General features: G+C 35.1%; 1 protein-coding gene across 7 annotated transcripts in view; it reads left to right on the top strand.

Moving 5' to 3' along the window:
• The window catches only part of CEP112 (centrosomal protein 112), a 183242-nt gene that overhangs the window by 6596 nt on the left and 153005 nt on the right, over positions 1–23641 (top strand). For all 7 annotated transcript variants that reach the window (XM_068914100.1, XM_068914096.1, XM_068914098.1 and 4 more), the window contains exons 5-8: positions 5295–5391; positions 7806–7880; positions 20676–20723; positions 20911–20988. In XM_068914100.1, coding sequence (XP_068770201.1) covers positions 5295–5391; positions 7806–7880; positions 20676–20723; positions 20911–20988 — 298 coding nt within the window. The remainder of the gene's footprint in view (positions 1–5294; positions 5392–7805; positions 7881–20675; positions 20724–20910; positions 20989–23641) is intronic.

Raw genomic sequence — 23641 nt, 5'->3', positions numbered from 1 at the left:
GCATTGTAACAGGTATGGTATGAATATTACTCATAATTCAGTAAGCGCTGTACAAGGGAAATAAGTGTTCTCTCTGCCTCTCTATGAAACTCATGTTTTGGTTTCATTGAGTTATAAATATGGAAAAGGTTTTTGTTTCAAAAGTCTAATGCTCTTCTGTGTTCCCTTAAATGCTTTTACATGTTCATATATGGTTTTTTCCTTTTATCGTAAATACATAAGTTTGCTCTGGGGGTGAATTGAAGACATTGCAAAAGAAGAGAGCACCCTTTTTGAAAGCACTTCTGTTTCTTACTCCTTTCAAATGCTTATAATTAAGGAGAAAATGGAAGAAAAGATTTGGAAAAAGAAACAGTTCCTTACTGAAGTCAAGGGGCAACATTTTTCCACCTACCAAACTTGTGTGAGAAATTATTCATTCCTTTTCTGTTTGTTTTACTGTTTAGGAAATATAGGAAACTGTCTAGCCTACATTCAAAAACCGTATATAACCACCTGGAAAACCGATGATTATCGTATCAGATGGCTCTCATTTCACTTAGGTCTTTGTTACAGTAACAAGTATTAGCCAACAAGGCTTTCTCATCCTTCTTATCCTTCTGCAGGCTTTGGATAAGTATTTGTATGGAGGTTAAAGAGTAGGTGAGGTATCAACTGACTTGTTTAGGACTTCCAAGCAGTTTTAGGAAAAAAACACTTACAAATGAACAAGCAAATAGTATATAGAAAAGCTTATGTTGTTTTACATGTGTTTATGGTAAGTAATAATTGTAATTTCTCACTGAAGTTTAATGCCTTCCTATGATTTATTGCAGCCACTTCTGTGTCCTTTGAAAAACCTCCTTAATCTTAAGATTTTCCCCCTTAACTGTGTTCTTGCTAACTCTCCCTTAGATCTCTTAGTAGGTGAAACATATTTTGTAACACTTTAGATTGGGTATCCATATCTCAGTATCGTATCTAGTCTTAGATATTTTCTGCTATTGGAACAATTGAAAGATGCCTATGCAATGTCAGCAGGGAGAGTTGAAACTTGAGTGAACTCCTGTTGTTGTTCAGTTCTGCTGGGAGTTCTGCTCTAAGTGTAAACATACTCATAGTAATTACACTTTCAGAATCGGTGAGTATACATGTTGCACTTTTCACAAGTGATTATCATTGATTTAGTTATTTTTTTTAGTCACATTGATGTTTTTGCTGTATGCTTTATGCATCCTTCTGTCATGATGCCAAGCCTTTCCTTTTTAAATTGTCCAGCTGTGAATTGGGTAGATGACAGATAGGCACTCTTCCAAGTTATGTCACATTCACATTGAGTATCTTGAAAGTTTTGCTGCTAGGTATCCATTAACTATGTGTGATTCTAACAGTCATTTAAAAAGTTTCTCATAGGACTGATGGATGCCCTATTTCCAAATCCTACAGCATTTAATAGTAAGGGGTCTTTTGGTTGCATACGCTGAAATGCTCTGGAACGGACTTCTGATTTTGATAGCAGACTTGTGTTTTTGATGGAAGAAAGCTGGACAATGCTTGAAATTGCCAGCTACGTTACCATATTATTACTTCAGGCTTGGTAATACAAAGGAGTGTTTGGAAGAACTGTCTAAATAGCCCGTGTTAAAAATCTAAGTTTGGCCAGTCAGTCTACAGTTGCGTTAATACAAGGAAGTTGTTTGCCTTAGAAGTGCTCTTTGAGACCTGAGCGAAATCCGCGTTAGTGTTATGGCATGTCAAGATTTACATGGCATAGGTCTGATCAGACTGGCTCGGTACCTGGAAGTAGCGGCATCGTGTTAAAGTGACGCCCTGGGACTAATAGTGGAGAGTTGTGCTACTGTAATTTTATTGCTTCTAATACCCAGTTTAGCCTATTGATATCTCTCCAGGGCCACGTTTGTGGCATAAAAATACACCTAGTTCTGAACTGTACTGTCAGCTGGGATGTTATTTGAGTAGGACATGAGCACGTAATGTAGGACGTGCTTGTCCCCTTACGTAAAGTTCAACCTACTATCTGTCTTGTGTTCTTTACTATTTTGTTTCTTCTCTTCTCTACCTGGAATATAGTAGAGTATTGGAAATTGGACTCTTTATCTCTTTCTGCATCTGAACCTAAAATTCAGGTTGGTCTGGCAGAGTTCCCTAAGATGGGGGTGGTGGCGATGTGGGGTGGAGCAACTTTATTTCATTTATGTTTTTGGTCCTGTGGGACTGTAGCAATAATGCTGGTGATCAAAAGGTGCTTCCCAGGGCTGTGGTATAAATTCTTCGCAGACCCTTATTGCCTATACTTTCATGCCAGGAGAAGCAAGTAAATGTGATGGATATGTTACTGGCTTAAAGAAATCTGGAAGTGAAACCTATGAGTATAGGCACGCATCTACTAATGGGCACTCATGCAGAGAACGTAGTTGTTTCTAAGCAAATTTGAATTTATGTTGATAATCAGAAATGTTGATAGCTCTGTGGATTACATAAATCTACATAGAAATAAACTGTTATATTTGAGTTATGCAGGAAGAAATATTGAATGTAAATATTTCAGCTGTTATGGTTCATGGAAATAGCTCCTTTAATACTTATTTAAATGTGTCTATATTAAAATGTGAGCTATATTCATTACAGAGATCATGACTTTATATTTACACTTTTGAACAAACTGTCAGTGCTTAAACATTCAAATTACATTAAGATTTTATGTAATTTGCAGTTTGCAGAGAGGGCCAGTAGATGGTGATCTTATTACATTGCACTTGTCTGTATAATTGAGAACGTGAGTTGAGAAAGCTGTACCCATAGACATATATTTTAGTTTGAGAATTTTGCATTCCATCTAGACTACAGCATTTTCTCAAGGCAAAACAGATAATGTCAATTAGAAATGTTTGAGTAATTTTTTGATGTTTATTTAACTCAAGATTGTCTTTTTTTAAAAGAAACAGACTATTGAATAAGTTTTGTTCACAGTTAGTTATTTTGTCTTGCAGTGTAGATATAGCTATGTATGAAGATTTTTTTTTTTTTGCTCTTTCATAGGAAGTTGTTTTTCTGGCTAAATAAAAAGTAAACATTCAGATCTTATTTGCAAACTAGATTGTAAATAAGTAAGACTGAGCAAGCTTGGTACTAGAAAGGTACATCTTTATTTTGAAACATGAGCGAATGTGTTTTAATAACATAGTTAGGTCTGAACAGAAATCTGGCCTTTCTGACTCTATAAACATACAGCAGAATTTTCCTACAGTGATATAGATTACGCTTTGCGAATGTTATTAAAGGTTAGTGTATGGTTGTGTTGTTCCAGGAGGAGCCAGCGAGTTTCCCTTACTTTGTTTCTAGTAGGAAATTATTTACTGATCTCCTTTATTAGCAGCAAATTGCTTCCTTCTCCCATGCTAGTTCACTGTTTTGGCTGAAGCAGGAGGTCACAAGCACCAGGGCTGATGTGAACACTCTGACCGTTTTCCGCACAGCTGCCATGGGATAAAAAGAAATAGTCTTGTATTACATGTTGTGATTTCTGAGGCCTGACTCATATTAGCAGAAGGCTGGAAAAGGGAGTAAATGGGCAGTATATAGGAACAAGGTTGTAGCCCATCCTTAGCAGTGTTTTCAGAGTGTCTGTTTTTAGATTCAGGTAATGTGACTTCCTTTTAAAGCCCTCTTCAAAATAGAAAACGTAGGCCTAAAAATGTCTGGACTACTTTTTCCTCTTTTCTAACTTAAAGACATTACAGGTAACTTCTGTGGGGTTGGGTTTAGAATATACTGATATTCCTTACTCTCTTAATGATATGAGCATGAATTCTGTGGGTTTTTTTAGTTTTATTCTTTTTGTTTTAAACAACTGGAATTTTAATTATTAGATAACCTGAATATTGTTCAGGAAAGACGACTGATAAAGTGCAGATTTACCAGCAGGTAATGATGAGTCCCCTTTTATTTTGCGCAAAATTAATTTTAATAAAATCTTGCTAAAATATGCTTGATGTGGAATGCTAGCGGCAGTCACTGAACTATTTTATTTCTTTTGATCTTTTTACCCTTTAGTTTTTGCTTATCTAAACTATTTATGGCTTTGTAATTGTTATTACACATCCACTGATAGGTGCTAGAATGAAAAGGATGCTCGCATTTGGTGCATTTCACTGTCCCCTGTGGTTTTGATGAAAGCTGGGGCAGTATGCTTCATGAAAAGTTTGTCTGTGTTTGTCTTCCTAGAAGTAACTCGTTTATATTGTACATCCAACAGTTGTCTTTCTCTTCCTAAACACTTAATCAATCTCAAAGTCTTTTGTTGTAACTTACTTCTTTTTTTTTTTCTTTTTTTTTTTTTTTTGCTGGTGTAAAGAATGAACGATATTTTGGTAGTCTGACTTGATTTCAGTAATACGTAGCTATTTGTCGGAAGGTGAATTGACTAACGGGAGACTTTAATTACTTGTGAATATGACACTGGTGTATATACAGAAGGATGTTTTGCTTCCTTTTGTATGTTTTGCTATGTCAACCTATGTAATAAACTTGATAATTCTTTTTTGTTTTGTTCCAGACTGGTTTTCCTTTATTTCACTGTTTTATAGATAAGAAAGGTCTGTTGGTATGCAACTAACATAACCTTTTTGACTTGTTGCTTTGACATGTTGCTCTCCATGCTGGCCTTTTAAATCATTGCTTTTTAGTTGAGCTGCACGTGAAGTTCTTGTCCTTTTTTTATTGAGCTGTATGTGAAATTCTTGCCCTTGTTTTCAGGTTTGTATGTCATAGTCTCTTCCTCATCTTTTTTTGCTTACTTCCCAAACTCTTCTCCCCTGTGTTCTTCCGTATTTATTTATTTACTTATTTTTCTTCTTTGAATCACCAGACGTTATCCTACGCTGTCTCATAAGTTTAACAATTTTGCTTCAAGAATGTTCTCCCAAATCAGCCCTCTCACTTAATTTAGATTTCTTCTAAAATCTGTTGGGAGTTGTTGGGTGATGTAATAACTGAGAGAGGCAAAGAACACCTGTTGAAATACCATGGTGTACATGATTTTTTTCCTGTTTTCTCCTGTGTGTTTTTTTTTAAAAAAACGAAGCTTTTAAGACTTTTTTTAAGCATGTCTTTAATAAGAAATTTGCAGAAACATAATTTTTCAATTTTTCTTATTCCTGCTATTTTTGACCTTTAGATCTTGACAGTTATTTTCTTTTCAATCTTTTAAAAGAGATAAGATTAAGATCCAGTATATGCTGCCAGCTGTTGAAAATGAATTATTTTCTTTCTGCTTGCTCTCCTTTTAATAACAGGGAAAGATTCAAGTACAATGGGACGCTAACATTAAGGTCACATTCTATGAGTCCTCCTCACCAGAAAGATGAAGATAACCCATCCACACCACTGTCTGTAAGATGCTTCTTTTTGTAATAAAACTTGTTCTAGTTTCAATGAATTGCTTTGATATATCCCCATAAAACTGTTATTTCTAATTGCATGAGTCATGATCCCTGGGTATGAATGTAGACATTTAGGAAAAAGTAATAGGAAGGACTGAAGCTTATCGAAATCTGCCCTCTGCAGGTGCAGGGGAAAAGAATTTCACATAGGATACTCTCAATTCATCCTAGTGGTTGACCTCTGTTTAGTGCATAGCAAAGTTAGTCTGACGCATTGTTTTGCCCAGACTTGGCAAACTGGCTGTGTCGACATCATCTTGTATTTTGCAATTGTAGATTAAAGAAAACTGCCTAGCTGTTTTTTTGGCTCTGTTTAATGATAGCTGGCCTCTGAAAGAATGAATTTTGGACAGTTTGTTTTATCGTTTATCAAACTTTCCACAGTTAAGATTATGGCAGATTGAAGGAGACTAAACAGGCTTCATATAAAATTGTTTTTAGTCCAAAATATTTACTGCTATGTATAACTGCAAGCATTCAAAACTAAAAATTATTCTTGAAAAATGTGCTATCAGCAAGGATGCTGTTTCCCTTTGAACACTATAAGGCTGGAGAGCATGTTCAGTCTTCAGCACTGCAGAGGCCTGTCTCCTGTGGTCCCTTCACCGTAGTCCGTGCATCTGTAATAGGTCTCGCTCCTCCGTGAAGCGCCGAGTTTGCTGTTGTCCGTGTTGCAGTTCTGCTCACCCTGTGTGTCTTGCTTGCGTCGGAGGAACAGTTTAGAAAGATTGCTGCTGGGAGTGGGCTATTGACACCAGAGCAATTCATACAGACTGTTCTTGCTCTTCTTTACTGGGCACAATTGAGAACTCGCCAGGAAATGAAGTGCAGATGCTTGTGCTTGGAAGCTTGTTTCTGGCCTCCAGCTTTCTGCGGAAATTTGTGTCCTGCCATGCACTGGGGTAGAGAACCGCCAAAGGCGAATGGTATATCATGATAGGCTACAAATGGCCTGTGGGCAGAAGTTGAATGTCTCTGCTCTAGGCTCAGTATGTTATAGTTGTATATGATTGTACTTTAAACAAAACGAGATACCATAATTTAAAAAAAAGAAGGAAAAAAAGGGAGAGAGACAGGCCAGCCAATTTTACTGAACTTCTCTTTATTGCCTTTCTGCTTGTTTTTCCTGATGTAAAAAAAATTTCATATTGAACAGTTACTGTGAAGAAAAGAGTGGTCTTGAGTTGAAATCTGGAATTGAGTCATTATAGATTTTATTTGCTTTATTTCACTTAAAGTCCTTTTTAAAGCTGTAATCACAGTAAAATACAGTACATGGAACTGAAGAACAATGAATTGTCTAACATTGCCCTGGAAGTCTGTGGCAGAGCTACGAATAAAAATAAGTCAATAATCTTCTTTGGCTTTACTAAACAGTTTGAACATTTGGCTGGCTGGAACAAATGCTATCTTGTTCTGTTCTTAGTGACATGCAGATGTTCTGGCCCAGGTAGAGGAACAGGGAGTCTTTTAAGAAACATTAAGAACTGCCTCAACCAAGTGTTGATTACCTGAAGTCAAAGCTCTATTCACTATATGCTCATAATGAATGACTGGATTAAGAAACTGAGAGGTGCTTGCATGCTAACACATAAGCTTCTTGCTAACAAGACTTAATGAGAGAACATAATTCCTGCTCCTATGTGCTGTTTTTCTAACTAATGTAATATTTCAGTTAAATATATTTAAGAAAAATATTCTGTGTCAGTTCTCCTATTTGGTACTATAAAAATGACCAGTAGCTAATGTTATACTGCAGGAAAAACTTTTTGTGAAAGATACCGCCTGGAGCAGCATTATCCACCAGTCATTATCGAATGTGGGAAATCTCTTTTTGCAAAGAGAACTGCCTTAAGCTCTGTGTTGTAACTGCCATGCTGCAGTTTCATTTGTTCCTCCCCCCCCTTTCTTCTCTCTCTCTCTCTCTCTCTCTCTCTCTTTTTTTTTTTTTTTCCCCTCCTTGTCTATTTTGGGGCTGATCAGGTGGCCTGTGAGTTCTGGATTAGTTCTCCAAGATGTACGGCAGATATGGCTGGGTATTTCTCACTTCTGGAATAAGTACCTTCTCTGAAGAATGCAGTGTTTTGATCTTGTTTGGTAAACTCACACTTTGTACAGGAGGCCACTGCTTTGGAAATGACAGATAAAGAACAAGAAAGCGAGGAGACAAAGTAGTTTATTCTCCTCTGAAATCCTTCCTAGCACAGAGTTCTACTGGTAACTGAGTTATCTAAATTAAAGATAGCTCAGGTGTCATGACACTATTAGAAAGTGCAATGTAGGCATGGCCCAGTTTTACAGAAAAGCTTTTTTACGCTATGTCTCTGTCAGCTCTTCTGATATTTTGACTTTTTTATGTTCCAGGAATATCATCATAAAAAAACCACTTCTTTGGATGACAGTGACCTCGAAGCTCGTCTCAATAGTTGGAATCTTGGGGTAAAATAGACTATTTATTAGCTTGAAATGAAAACTGTGTAGTAATGTAGTTTCATTTCTGAACTTAGTCAACAAAATTTTGTGTAGGAGTCGTTCTTTTAGAAATGAAATGATGAAACTTGAAAATATTGATTATAGATACATCTCATATCAAGAAAAAAATATTGAAATGCTTCATTTTTAAGCAATACTTTTTTTGTTTAGTACGATTACTGGTAATAAAAATACCTCATGGTCAAAACCTAGCATCTTGCTCTGGTAGAAATCCAGTCTCTTTCTAGTAAAATTGATAACACTTCTCTGAATTTATGCTAGTATAAATGAAAGCAGTTTGACCTCCTAAACTTTTTTAAGAGTTTAAAAATTGTAACTCCCTGGGTGAAATTGAGCTTTTTTTGCCAGACTTTGCCTCCTTTTGGAAGTATTCAAAAGGCTTTTCAGTATGTTAACCTCTACCCTTCCCTTTTAGAAGGGTGGACTCTTAAACCCCTTAGAATCTAAGATTCTAAGACTAGAATCCTTGGACCAGATCTCAGTCTCTTCCACACGGAAAGAATACTGTGTCTTTGCAAATTGCTTTAACTGAGGAAAAAATATGCCTTTGTGGAAGATTCTGTGGTACTTTGGTCTATGCTCTTGTTTCGCCTTGGCTTTAAAATATGTTTGTGAATACTGTACTTTTGCTACAATGCTGGATGATTCTGAGATTTGTCCTGACTTGGATGTATCATAACTCCCATTTCCATCCCCATCATCGGTTCTCTTTCAGATATTTTAGTTATTTCTTGGACAATTCTCCAATTTCAAAGCTAGTATTTATTGGATCTCAGCAATAACGTATAAAAGGGCTCCCCAGAGTTTCCCATGTTTATTGTTAGGAGGACTTCAATGTGTATTAAAAAACTTAAGACACTGTGATAATACTGATGTGGTAATCTCCAGTCTCTGTTTTCAAGCTGTAAATCTTTCCTTAGGGTATGAGCATGTCTGCTATATTTTTGGCATGGTGTAACATAAGAGGTGTTACAATAAGTCAGTAGATAATTTTTTTTTTTTTTTAAGGAGAGATGAACCATTGCTTCCTAAGATTAACACAGATTTGAGTCAATCTTTTCTGATGTTTGTGTGTACAAATTTAATGAGAGGCTTGACTTTTTGTGTTGGTCCTGAGCAGTTAATAAAATATTTTAACCTAGACAAATTTAAATTTCGTTTTAGTGTAAGGCTACTTTCACAATGAGACTTTACTCCCTTGGCTATATATTCTGTGGTATTAATCCATGACAATTCTAAGGTTTTAGTGAAGTTCCTTCTCTTTTTTTAGCAATATTCTGCAATATTTTTCTGTTTTGTTTTTTACCCTATCCCCTGTGCCACCAAATCCTTATCCTGTATGATGAGGATTATTACCCTCATAAGCATTCAATATTACTATGTTTTTTCTTTTTTCCTCCTCACTTTCTGTTTATTCTCATAGAATCAAAAGCTCACTCAGTTATGTGCTTTGGGGAGAAGGAAAAAGCTTGTTAAGTGTATTGTAGCTGTCGCTAATATTTTGAGGAAAATTCTAGGCTTTGTTTGGCGTATGCCTTAGATTTAATACACAAATCCATATTGTTAGCCTTGCTGAAGGGAGGAGTCGTTTATGATTATATCCACTACTTGTATGGTCAGGATTTTAGGTGACTGATCACTTAGGCAAAGTTGATAGCTTTAAAAGATTTTTGTGAAGGGCCATGGGCCCGCTCTCTGAAAATCAAGCCGCTTTAAGTGATCCCTTACTGGGAACAGAAAAAAGTGGTATACACCAGATCAGCAGTTGCTTTTAAAACTGTCAAATTTCATAAGCATGTGGCTGCATAGTTCAGTTAACTTGGTATTTTCAAACACTACAAAGAGTTATGTAAATCTATAGGACATTAACAGTCATGATATCATTAAATGCCACTTATTCTCCAAGATTTTTCTTTCTATCACTAATGAAATTTCATGATAAGCCAGTTTAATCTTCTGAGAAATATTTATTGTATAACTAAGAAAAATATTTTGTAGACGTGTATTTTCCTCACTAAAAAGAGGGAAAATTCAAGTTGAAGGACTGTTTAAACTTGGACTGAAAGTAAATACTGGAAGCTAATGTTCAGGCAATTTAAAAAAAAATTTAATTGATTTCAACCCTTGGTGATGACTTTTTTTTTTTTTAAAGTTCTAAATCTGTAATTGAGGTGGGAGAGGGCAACAGAGGGCTGCTGAAGTTAGGGGTGAGAGCTAGTTTCTAGTTAAATACTTTTAGCTTTGTTTTTTAAAAATCACATATTTTCAAACAGACTAGAAAAATGTTATTCTTTTAATCGATGACCAAATAATGCATATTATTCCAACACTTTCGCTAGCACAGAGGGATATGACAGTATATAAAAATCTTGGCTATAGCACTTAGTGTTTTGCATTGATGGCCAAGTTCCCTTCAGTAAAAACTTTACATGATAAGACAGCTTCTTAACTTTTTGTGTCCTGCTTGGTGTTTCTCTCAACGCTTTGGTGCCTGTTAGCATTCTAAATGCAAATTGCACACTTGCTTTTCTTCTGAGAGAGGAATCATCTTGACCTTGAGACAATTCAGAAGCTGCCTGACTGCTTTCTCCAAGCTGAAAGTGGAGATCAGTGAAAATATTAGCCTGGATGTATTTGAGTGCTTTTCAGAGCTGCTTGGCTTTTATACAGTAGTAAAAGGTCAATTTCTAGCACTTTCAGACTTTAAGAAGAATGTATTTTTCATGATTTGTAATGTTGTAAAGCGAAGAGAATGGATCTCCCACAATCTTTTTGTTAGTAGTCAGCTGCAGTTCATGAGTGCTGTGTAAGTGACTGAAATAAGCGTGCAAGCAGTCGCAGATTTTGGATGTTTGGGTTGCATGAATACCTAGATTATATGAGCAGATAGCTGTAATACCTTGAACTCTTAAAAGTTTTGCTTCAAGGGGAGACTTGCTCATGGCCATTTTACAAATTGTTCCAATTGATGTTGACAAAGAGTCTCTTTATATCCAGCATTTTTATATCAGTGTTAATCTGCCTTCTTCCTTATCTCTCATTTTTATTTCTTTTTCTAATTGAAATTCCAGATTGCAATCATGTTGGGTTAATAATGGAGGGTTATTAAACTACAGTGATCCTCTGCTGATGTGGGAGCTCTCTTGGATAACAAATTGGCTACTGTGACAAGTGAATCAGTTCAAGTCTCCTCTCCAGGGATAGTAGTTAAGCAAGTCACTAGTGAAAGACCTTGATCACCTGATAAGGCTTGTTAGGAGTTACCTGACAAGGAGCTGCCTGACAGAGAGGATTTGAGGTTGTAACAGAGAGGTCTCCAAGTGGTTGCTGTTGAACAGTGTTTCTCTGCTATGGATTGTGGCCTCCAAAGGGTTCTCAAATGGTCAGGAAGTTTTAAGTGGAGTTTCATAATTAAATGTAAGAATATGCAATTTAGTAATTAAAAATTAACAAGTTTTGCTGACTAAATGATGGCAGCACTTCAGGCTCTGTAAGGCTGGAGTGTAAGATGTGACTGCTATTGTAAGTATTTACGTTAGTGTAGGAGCATCTAACTATCTTTAATTGCTGTCCACATTTGCAGGCAGTTTGAGAAGCTTTATTTACATGCGATCCCACCTCAGGAGTCAGGGGAGGCTTTATCTTTGAAAGGAGATGGTACATTCAAGAAGGAGGTGAGGCAGAAGATCCTTAACCAAAAAGATACTTCAGTAGTGGTGGAAAGTTAGGAAAGGAAATGCACAGAATGTCTTACACACTTTGAGCTGCCTAATATAGAGAATAATTGTTTTTAAATGCTTTTCAAATCTTTCTTTTCTTGTTCTTGAGCTGTGACTGGTGTCTCAAGGAATAAATGGTGAATCAGGGTTGGTGGTCTGGCAAAGACCCAGCCTGCTTCTGCAGGTTTGTCTTACTGGGATGGGGACAGAGTTGGTCCTGGGAAATTAGTATGTGTGTACTGTGGAGCCCTACATCCCTGCAGGCGAAATAGATTGCGCAAATCTACTAATGGAAGGGGGCATAGACTTTATTAATAGAGATTACAGAGACTAGGTGAGAAAAAAACTATTATCAGTGTGCAGGATCGTAGCTTTGGTTGGAAAATATATAGTGTCTGCAAATAGAGGGAAGAAAGTTTGAAAATAATGGGGGTAGGAGTCAGATGTAGTTCCAAAATATTTTATGTAGGCTTTAGAGTAATTTAAAAATGTGGAGGGACACACAAGTAGTGTTATATAAAGTAATATAATTATTTTTATGATGGGGAATATGAAATCCCAACTTATGAAGGGGTGACTCACATTTTGGACACTATTTTTGAAACACTAAACATTCAAAATGTCTTTGAAATTTTATATTTATTTTGAAATGTGAACTTACCTTTTATTACAGATGTAGGTATAATATGCATAATATGATTCATACTAGAGGAAAGAACTTGCTGGTTATACTACAAAGGATGGTTGGTGTGCAAAAAAGTGGATAACGGCAGTTAGTGGAAATTAATGCTTGCATTTGCCTTGCAAATGTTGTGAGGATTTTGATATTCCTAACTACTGTTAAGTATTTAGCACCTCTACAGTATTTTATTACCTAAAATACTTTTCCTTTCATGTAGTTGTATGTAGGCAATCTAACTGCAGACTTTGCAGCAAGTAAGGAGGGGCGAGAACCTTGGTTAAGCACGGATGCCCTTTTTCTCCATCTGCTCTTATGTATTAGAACATATTTATATCTCAACACAGATGGCATGTGTGTTCAGATCCAGTAATGATGTGGAACATGCCAAAGAATGTTGCACCCCTAGAAAAAAATTATCTTTGAGTGAGGCAGGTCCCTTCTGTTGCTCTGTAGTGGTTATTGAGGTAGAATAAGAGATTCCAGGGAACATAAAAATTGAGTAAAGAAGGGGTAGCAACACTATTCTATTTTAATGTTTGACACTTGCATGTTAAGGGGAATAAAGTAAAAAGGCACAGCTGGTTATGAATGATTCTTTCATCATTAATAGCTAAAAATAGCTAAATTAACTCTCATGTACTCTAGGTACCTTTTTATTTTGTTGGCATTTGATTATATGGGATGGTACATGTGATTAAAATATAATAGATTATTACTGAATTTGTAATTTGCCTTTGAATTTTTGAAGGTTCTTCTGAAGTTTCTTTTAATTCAATACTGAGGGGAAAAATGGGGACTTGTGTAAGGAACTGGTCTTCATTTCTTACAGTCTTTTTTAAAAGAATCTTGAAAAAAGGCAAATTTTAGGCTATTCAGTCTGCTTATGCTACAATATTTCCTCCAATAGACTCGCTCTTCAAGTATATCTCCTTAAGATATATCCAGAAATCCGTAATACTCTGCGATACTTAAGTGGGGGGGGGGGAAATATTTAAATGCTTGTATTGGGGCATCTGTGCAAGCGTTTCTATGCATGAAAGAAGTAAGCAGCAAAATCAGTAGTTTCTTGATGCTAGCAGTCTGTTTTGGCTTGTGACTGAAGCTAGAGTAGAGGAGCAACTGCTGGAAGCTTTCCAGAGCAACCAGAGAGATTTGCTGTGATGTAGATTTCCTGTTTTAAATTTTGATTCACCTGGAGTTGTATTGATAGCAGATGCTTTCCAGTACTTGAACAATTTTTAATGCTTGGTGTTTGTTTTAGGAAAAAATTAACACCAGTATTTCTCTAGCAGTTGTATTTACTGGTGGTATAGCAGCCAGGCATAACATAGGAGTTGAATGTGTTTCTACAAATTGAGCAGGAGGAGTAGTAGTAGTATTGTTCACAGCTGTGAGGAGCAGTGCTTAACTAATGAGCCAGCAAATAGCTTTGATTCAAGGACAAACTAAGAAGGCATCTCCTTCATAACAAGGTTCTGAGCCATTTATGGCTTTATAAAACATTACAAAGGCTGTACCTGAAAGTGAATAGAAGACAGGAAAGAGGAACAGAATATTGGTTTGCTTTCAGTAATTTGCCTAGGTAAAGATCTAAGTTGCGTGTTTCAGCTTTTTAGAGCATACTGCTAAAAACGGTATTAATCTAATCTAATCTGCATTAATCTATTGTGAAGTTAAGAATGGTGATCACTGGATAAGAGCTAGATTCCCCTCTAAGGCTTGTTTATGGCAAACTAAATGGGCCCTGAAGATGATTTTTCTCAGACAGGAATCCTTGAAAGTTTAGGGAACTATTCGTATTTCAAGCAAGTATGTGTGGAGAATATATTTATATTTAAGAACCTGTAAATACCTAGAAGGGAGCTCTGTATAAAGGTGAGACAAGCTCAGGACCATCCAGCTGCGAGTTGCTGCTAAGCCTTCGCAGTTCCAGTATAGGCTTGTCTGGATTATAATAACCAGTTAGAAACTCTATTTTTACCTTTATTTTTTGTGCTTCTACTTCTCTGAAGAGCAGAAAACTTAGAATATATCAAAAGTCATGTATTTCTAAGGTCCTGTACTGAATTTAACATTGCACTATATTTACTGGTCTTATAGGCATATCATTAAAAGTAAAAATACATATTAGTATCACTTTTTTCTTTTTTAATTAAAATATTGTTAAATGTATCAGGAAATAAATTCTATGATTTCTGTACTAAGAGAGGTCAGAGTTTAGCAGACTTTGTATTACGGAGGCTTCAGATATATTTGTTGTTAATAGTAATAACTTTTCCTACAAGAAGAATATTAATATTATTGTGAGTGTAACTGTTACGTTACGTTACTTGCTGATATTGTTGCTTCTAGGAGTAATAAAAGACACTTTGCATTCACCTGGCAGCCTGCCTCATTATCTGTGTCAAACACTTCATTGTTCAAGTTCTTTAGATTCTAATCATGCTTGAATAAATGTGAAAAAAGTTGAGTTTTGATTGTGATGTTTGCCTTTCATACATGGAATACTAATATAAGCAAATTTTAAATACATTATTAAAATATATTTTTCTCAGCCCTTATTGACTCTTATCTAAATTGATTTGGGACTATCCTTGATAAAGGTCCCATGCCTTGAAGTTGCGTTTGTAACATAGAAAAGAACAAATGCTTTTGTAGGACTGTTTGAAGGGAAAAGTTTCCCAGTCAGGAGTTTAGATGAATTCAGATGATCTTTGGTTACATTGTAGTTACTTTGAACCTGCTTTGTTATTCTTTAGCTATTTTGGTTGAAAGATTTTTAATGTATTCTATCTTTTATTAACAGCTGTCAATAACCTGCTCTATGTTGTTGCAGATCTAGTGCATTTCATGATTGTGACACCCTCAAATAGCTGCTTAACAAGCACAAAATTTTGGATATGAAGTTGAAGTTATGTGGAGGAGTAACAATGAATTCATCCTCTGCATCTTCTTACCTGAACTGCCTATATTATTTTCATGGTGCTTCTGATGCCCTGTTTCATTTGTCACTGACCTGTAAAGAGTTTCTTTGTTACAAATAAAACTGTCTAAAGTCCCAGGAAATTCAGCACTACAATTTAGGTAGAAAGCATACAAAGATTGTACCCTGGGGAAATAGCAAAGGAGTTTTTAATTGAATAGAATATATATATTTTTTTCTATATTGGGATTTAGCCAGGACCAGAGAGTTACTTCTTTAGGTTTTACCAGAAGTGATGTTTACTGAAGAACTTGGACATTGCCTCTCTTGCCCAGAAGAATTTATCATGGGAAAGGTTATCCCCCTAATAAAGGCTTAAGAGGACTTATGCCAAAGAAATTCCCTGGTCAGTGACTTGCATTACATTTTCCTTATTTGGAGAAATTTTATATAACACAGGGTTGAAGCAGATGCAAGTATAGAAAATTCTTGCACGGCTACAGCAACAGTATTCTGTATGCTTGTTTGGTGTACTTGGCTCACATCTTCCTGTGTCTTCCCAGTCTAGTTAAGCTCAACTGGTTCTGTACAAACCATTTCATTATCTTTTGTTTGGTTGCTTTGTCTGCTTACTGTAAACATACCTACTGTATATGTTGTGGTGTTGGAGGGCAGCAACGCTGTAAAAACTTTCCCACAGTGAACTGCAAGTGGTGGTGTGAGTTCAAAAAATAAATTCAACTTCTTCCATGCTGACAAACAATCTTGGTGTGCTTTAAAGTTCTTCCACTAAGACTGCAGAAGCAGCATTCAAGTGAACTTCCCTACAAATTATGATGGTAGATAAGACTCAAATTTCCTGAAGCTACTCAGCAGTTATTTCTGTGGGGAACGTGCTGGCTAGCTGGGTTTGTTAGATTAAAGTAAGAACTTAGGGCAAGGTTCAGTTTAGTTGTTTACCATTTCAAAATCTTAAGTGTTCTTAACTCTTTCATGTGTGTTTTTCCATCCTTGTTTTGAAAACAATTACGTTTTGTCTTTGAAGAAGCTTACAGGGGGAATGTGCAAAAAGCCTGCTGATCCAAATATTTTTTTTTCCTGCATCTTAATATATACAGTGTACCTTCTGACTCCGTTTCTGAACTGTAATAAGCTACAATGTTATTGAAGTTAAGTATACCTTGATAAACATCTTCTGAAGAACAAAATGTGTCTTTGGGAGAGTAGAACAGGGCCATTACAGTAACATAGCTGCTGTTGTGATATTTACTGTGTCAAAAGAATAGAACCTTTGGTATAACTTTCTGGTTTATAACTGACATAAAGCCTGTATACCGATTTCATCCTGAGGGTGAAATATGGCTGACATCCTGAGGATGAGTCTTGTGGAAGTATTCTGTGCCCAGAGATGTGCTTTTTCTTGCACTGTCCTGGCTTTTGGGGGAAAACATCTCAGAGCACGTTTCCCATAGTGCCTGATGTATGGCTTACTGTAGGAACTGAGTCTTTGGGTCCTGTTTGCATCCATGCTTAAGGAAAAGGAGAAAATCCAGGCACTTCTCATGTTCATGGTAGCATCGTACATGTGTGTTGCATGGGTTAGAGATCTGCCTAACAGCCCAGGTTTTAATGGCTTCCTGTTGTGCTTCGGGGAATTTTTCTATTGGTAAAGAAATAGGCTTGTAGGTAGCATAACCTAGTGTATTAAGAGTTGTGGAAATATTTAAATAAATGATATGTATTGAAGTAGCGAGTGGAATATGAGGTGTCTTCTATGGATTGTGGACAGATGGACTGTACATACAGAATGTGGATAGCCTTTAAGCTATCCCAGTAAGCCAGCCAGTAAGACAAAGTAGTATCTAGGATCAAAAGGTTCATTTCAATGCTTTTCTTATTGCCTACATTGGTAGCTTTAAATTGTATATGTAGTTTTGTCCATTGTAGGTGATGTTAAAATAAATAGGTATTGAAAATGTTGAATATAAAAATTATGGCTAATTTAGCTCAAATGAAGTTGGTGTGTGTGCTGTGTTTTTGTGCTGGATTTCTGCCTTCCCTTTCTGAGCTCATGAGAATAGACATTTTCATAAAGGAGATTATTTCTGTTCAGTATTTTTTTTTCTCTTATTGGGGATCTGATTCTGCATAGCTTTCCCATAATCAAGACTTTAGTTAGTTTGTGAGGACTCAAGTAGTAGAAGGTGACCATGACAACCCTCACAAATCGAAACATGATTTGTTGTCTGTTTGACAAATAGAACAGGAGAATCCAAAATCTCTTATGCAAAGAAATTTGAAATGTCACTCTTATTAAGAAGCGGTATTTACAAATAAGAGCTCAGTTCTAGTTCAGATAAAGATGTCTTTCATGATGACATTTATTTAGTTCGTAGCCTTTAAAAAAGCATCATGTGATTTACTGTTCTTCCTGTGGCAGCCCTTCAGTTTCATGCATATGTATTTTGATTCATCTTTGACCTTTTGCTTATTATTTTTAAATTTGCATGTTTCTCATAAATACAAGCTTTTTTTCTTTTTTGGGGCATTCTTTACTGTGATATTGCCTCTTTAATGTGGTATAATTCTGAGAACAAGAAGTTTTGCAGAAGACCAGCATGAAAAGAATGAATGTTGAGACATTAAATGTTTACAGATCAGTTTAAGTGGATATAATCCACAACAAGTAACAAAGTGGGAACATTTAACTTCAAAGCACATATGGCTGCTGTTACAAAATCCGAAAATACAAGGCTTAGACCATACAAACTATTAAATAGAGTGTCACTTTGCTGCCTTTTCTTAAACAAGAAAGGTATACCTTAGCTATTTAGATCGATTTTGAAATAAAGACTGCAAACGGCTTAATTTCAGATAAAAGTATCTGAATTAATTGTAAATATTTAGAATAATTTTCATCTTTAAAAAGCAAAATTAAAGAATTGAATTCATGCTGTGTGAGAGAAGGGTTTTGGAAAATTTTGCCTTTGAAATTTGGTCCTGCAGCCTTAGTTTTCATCAATACCAAGTGGAATTTTGCAGAAGCTAAAACTTTCAATGTTTGAGATTAGCTGCTGTTCAGTTTTATAGGGAGCCAGAGTACGGATTTACCTAGAACTAGGCTTTTGGAAAGCTTTCCTTTCAGCTCTGGATGTCTGTTTAGGTGATGGTTTGGGGGGATGTGTGTGTGTGTGTAGGGATGTAAAGGAAGCAAAGTATGTCAGAAGAAAGAATGCCATACTACTAAAGGTAGAGAGTTTCAGGTATAAAATACTGTGTTAGGTGCAAAAGTTTAGGACAAACAAAAGCTCATCCTCTGATATTTTCTGTTTTAGAATTTCTGTACTTTTTATTTGCATCTCTCCTTTGATTCTTTCTTCTATGGTACGCACGCTTCATGATGTTCTGACTTCCGTGTCTCTCCTCATCAGTTTCTTCTTGTTTTCTGTACACAAAATCAAAAATAATTTTTTCATGGCAGGTGCGTATAGAAGTCCTTTATTTATTGATGTATCTCCATGTTTTTTGGCATGCCAATCAAATGACTGGAATGCTTTATATGGAAGAAGGTTTAATGTGTCTGCTTTAGTAAATTCATTAAAGATAAATGGGCATAGATTATTCCTCAAATTCTTGTTCATCTTAGACATTCAACTACACCATTAAGAATATTTGATAATACCATTCATTGTAACTGCATCTATGTGTTTAAAACATGAGAATATCTACGACTACTTCTAGGTGAAATGGAATGACTTCAACAGCACATAGAAATCCTATATAACATTTTAGGACAGGAAATAAATATACTGTAACAAATTGAAGTTTCAGAGAGATTAGATCTTGTTTTCACTTATAAATTCAACACACAAATGTATTTAATGGTGCTGAAAAAAGCAAGCGTTTTTTATACATTTGCCATGCCTCATAGATCACTGTTATCTTTTTTGGAGAAAAAAAAAAAAAAAGTTGTAAGATGTGTATTGCAATTATGTTCTTATTCCAAATCTCACTGTTACATTTTACAAGTTCATACCCTTGAAAGCTTTTCTTGGGTGTTATGCATTGAGTGATGTGATGCTCAAGTCTTGTCATCTGAGGAAATTAAAAAGATATAGCTGTCTGATAGAGGAAGTGGGTTATGAACCATGTTTTGTATTCGGTTCTTAAAAATAGGCATTGAAAGAGCTGTTTTAATTATACAGTGCTGTTAATGAATTATTTCTTTATGCTTTTTCTGAGTTACAAATGTGGATGTAGTTTCAATGTACTCAAACACAACTTTTCAGAAAAACTAGATTGGAGTTATTGTAATCAGTAAATTTATTTTAGCTTTATGCCAATTTAAATGAAGTAAATCTGATATTTTTTATATAAGCTATACGTTTATCTGCCTATTTCTTGTAAAACATGCGTAGATTGAATTTGTGCGACCATAAAGGTTTGAAAAACTTACGAATATTTTGTCTGTAACTTGCACCAACCTGCAGCTAATTTAAAAAAAAAAAAAAAAAAAAGTCAATTAAGTAAATCCTACCTTAAATGCTGTTTTGTGGACTATCATCTGAGCAATTTCAAAGCCGTTGGCATGTTTTGATACTAAGATAAATCATTTAAAATCTCAGGACTTCAGCTAAAGATGTATGTTTTCTCCAGCCTTAAAAAACTTATTGCAAAATTTTAACACATTCTTTAAGGGAAGAAAGTTCAAGAGCTTTTTTTGACCTTGTTATTTTGAATTTCATCTTGAAGTCAATTTTGTAGGCTGGGATTTTTTTCTTTAATTTTGAAATTTATTTCCAGGTTTCCGATACTTTCTGCAAAAGTGCATTTTTGCTGCATTTATGTACAAAAAACATTTCATAGTTTTGTACCTTGCTGAGTAGGTCATGTCCAACAAAATCTATTTTGAAGATTTTCTATTTTTAAAACTTGTAAACGATTGCAGTATGTTATTAGAGGTTTGAATTCTGATGAATGGTTTTGTCAGAGATCATTGAAATCTACCAAAGGAGAAAGAATTACGCACATGGAAATTCATTGGCTTTTTTTCTTCTAGACTAGAGCCATGGTATACTTTGTGTCTAGATTGTGTTAGTTGCTAGCAGATTAAGTATACTTTAATAGATTACCACATTTTCTAGTGAAAAGCAGTTCTTTAAACTGGTCTGTACGTCTGGATGCATGTTAAGTCTATTCTACTGTTGTACTTTATAATGATGCAGTTTGTGTTAATAGACCCTCCCTGAAACAGATTACATGCCACATGTGTGTTCACACCCAAAAATCATTATTGTAAACATTTTTGAATATTTGGAGATAGACACTTTCTTAAGATAATTATTTTTTTTATAAGGAAAAAATAAGACATTGATGTTACAAAGAAACCTCATTAACCATGGCATCTTATTTTTCAGCTAGAAAATCCAAGATATTTGAGGGAGAAACCTATGCCAGTGTCTTTGGTAGGTATTTGTATTCCACTGATGTTTTAGAAGGGCAAGCAAATACACTTCGTGTGTGTGTGTATATATATGTGTGTGTGTGTGTATATATATATATATATATATATATATAAAAATACTTACTTAGGAAGGGTTTGACTTAAAGATGCTGCTTTGAACTTAAAATCTGTTTTTTCTCATTCAATAGACAAAGCCTAAAATGGGCTTAGGAAAAAATAGCACTCTTCGTGATGAACAGACACTATTTCAAATGCATGAAAAGGAGGTAAGATGTTATTTAGTCCTTTCAAAAAAAAAAAAAAAAAACCACACAGCCGAATTAGTAAATTAGGGTGGTTATTCACAAAGCACTTTGTTATAGCAGAAAATCTCATGTAAGAGCATTTTTCTTGAAGTGATAGCTTTTCCATTAAATACTTTAATGTCTTTCCAATTAATTGGGAAGTAGAGTGTCAATATGTTCAGAATGTCTTTTTTTGGATGGGATTGTAGTGTAGAAAAGTTTGCAATCAAAGAATATTCCAAACTACCTTTTAGGAGGAGCAGTGGAACTTCTGATTTGTCAAGGTTTTTTTGTTTACTTTCTTATGTATCTTTAAAAATTTGCAGATTTAGATCTTATTAATACTAACTTTATTTCTAACATTTGTCTTGTCCATCTCCACTTCTCTTTTTATTTGGGTTTTTGTATTATTTGTTTATCACCATTAATACGCAAGATTATCACAAAAGCTTGCTGAATTCTTTTTTACTGTGTTGATCTATTTTGAATGTTAAAATAAGTTTTCATTTAAATTTTTTTTAAAGACTGAGTTTTCTACTTATACTTTTGTAATAAATTGTTAATTTCAGGAACAATTAAAACATCAAAAACATCAGTCATGAGGTAAAACTCATTCATAGATTCTTCTGAAATCAAATAAGCCTTACATACTTTTTGGAAAGTCAATGAATTGAGTCTGATGGACCAGACTTCAGGAAAGCGAACTCAACTTACACTGAGGGAGGTTGGTGGGAGCGTGGAAAAGGCACCAACAAGAAGCCCAAGCTGTGCCCTCCCCACTTTTCCCTTCAAAACTCTCTTTTTGACCATATACTCTTGTAAAATCAAGGTGTAGGTTGGCAATTTGCTAAACTGTCCTCAAATACTTGGGGATCTACCTGGAACTTTAAGTATATCAAGAGTTGGACCATCATCTGCAGGCTGTGAAATTGTGCCTCCTTTTGTATGGTATGTCATAAGGACGCGTATGAATTAGATCTGTCCTAAAGTTACTTTCAAAGACACTTCAGAGGACATCTTTAACTGAGATGCAAGGATCGATAAATTTGGTTTGCAGATAATTTAATGAGGTAATGCTTCATGTTGATAGCTAGCAGTGTAATTTGATGCTTAAACAAGCAACAAGAAATGCCAGTCACACAATACATATGCTTTTCACTTTCTCTGCCTTGTTCTAGTGTTCACTGTCCCTTTGTGTTGACTATATTCAAACCACCATTGCCTCAGGATGAGGCAAGGCATATTTCATAAGATGTGAAAATAGACCAAAACCAAATAAATTACAAGCACAATGTTGTCATTTAAATAATATTTTGAAATTAAACAAACAGGAATGCATGCCAAGGAGCTATATAAAATCCTCAGCAAATGGTTCTCTAGTTCTGTGGAAAAATTCTGTAAACCACACAGTAAAAATTCGGTACTTTTTTCCTCATGGTACTGTACTGTGGACTAGTTTAAACTTTAAAAGTTATAGAAAGTATTTCACAATCATCATGTGTGTGCTGTTAACTAGAAAAATTAAATGTTTTTCATCTTTTCCTGTGAAGCTCAATTAAGAATGAGGTCTTTTCATTTATAGAATGAAAATGTAATAACTTAGAAGTAGTGCTGTGCAAAGGAGATTCTTCTAAATGTTTAAGTGTTTTCAACTTCTTTGTAGTAAAACAGGATAACGTAAAACATAAAAGATAAGTAATACATAAAATAGGATAAGGAGTGTTTTTTGTGTGTTTTGTTTTTTTGTTGTTTTGTTTTTTTTTTTTGCTTTAACCTTTAGCCCTTTGTTCATAAGCCATTCCTGCACCTGTTTTGCCTGTAATGCTAAACACATGGCTATTTGCAATGATAACCACATCACAGATATATGAAAATGTGAATGTCATCAGGCAGTGGTTTTTGGTCATATTTTCCCCAAATTCTTCTGACATGGATTAAACCATTTGGGAAACTGTCATTACCAAAATATTTTGGACTCAAACAAGAAAGATGCAGCAAGACAGGAGTATGTCTGTTTTTAGCATTAAAGAAAAACAGAACAGATGGCAGAAATGGCATATCTTGATAAATAGGAAAAAGCCTCCCTTTGAACTTCACCTTCCATCTTTCAGAGTGCCACCCAATACACCATGGAATGGAGGAGGGTAAAAAGTGAAGTTCTTATTTGTGATTTTTTTTTTGTTTTCAAAAAAACAAAACCAACACCATTGTGAAGATATGGTTTTGAAATTCTTTTTGAGTGGAAGACAAGGCTAGCTATTAAATGTCAATTTTGTGTGTGTGTGTTTTAACCTCAGACAACTAGTTTAGGTGATTTTAAAAAAAAAAAAAAAAGTTGCCCTAGAAGTCTTGATATTTCTTTAAAGAATCTTTGTTTCTTAATTTTTCATTTTATGATTCTTAGTTTAAGGATTTTAATCAATTTTCCCCTGTAGTTTTATTTCTGTAAATAAAAATGTTGCTATATTTAGACTCAAAAAATGAAGTCTAAATCTGAAGCAAGAATATTTGAGAATATTTTCTATTTTGAGTCTTTGAATTTGAAGGTTATAATAGCACCTTTAGAACTTTTTTAAATTTTTTTTTTTAGACAAGCTCAATGCTTTATACAATAACTGAGCTGTGAAGGTTCATC

Source organism: Struthio camelus, chromosome 19 (assembly GCF_040807025.1).
Source record: "Struthio camelus isolate bStrCam1 chromosome 19, bStrCam1.hap1, whole genome shotgun sequence".
NCBI lineage: Eukaryota > Metazoa > Chordata > Aves > Struthioniformes > Struthionidae > Struthio > Struthio camelus.
This window is presented reverse-complemented; position numbering and strand designations above follow the sequence as displayed.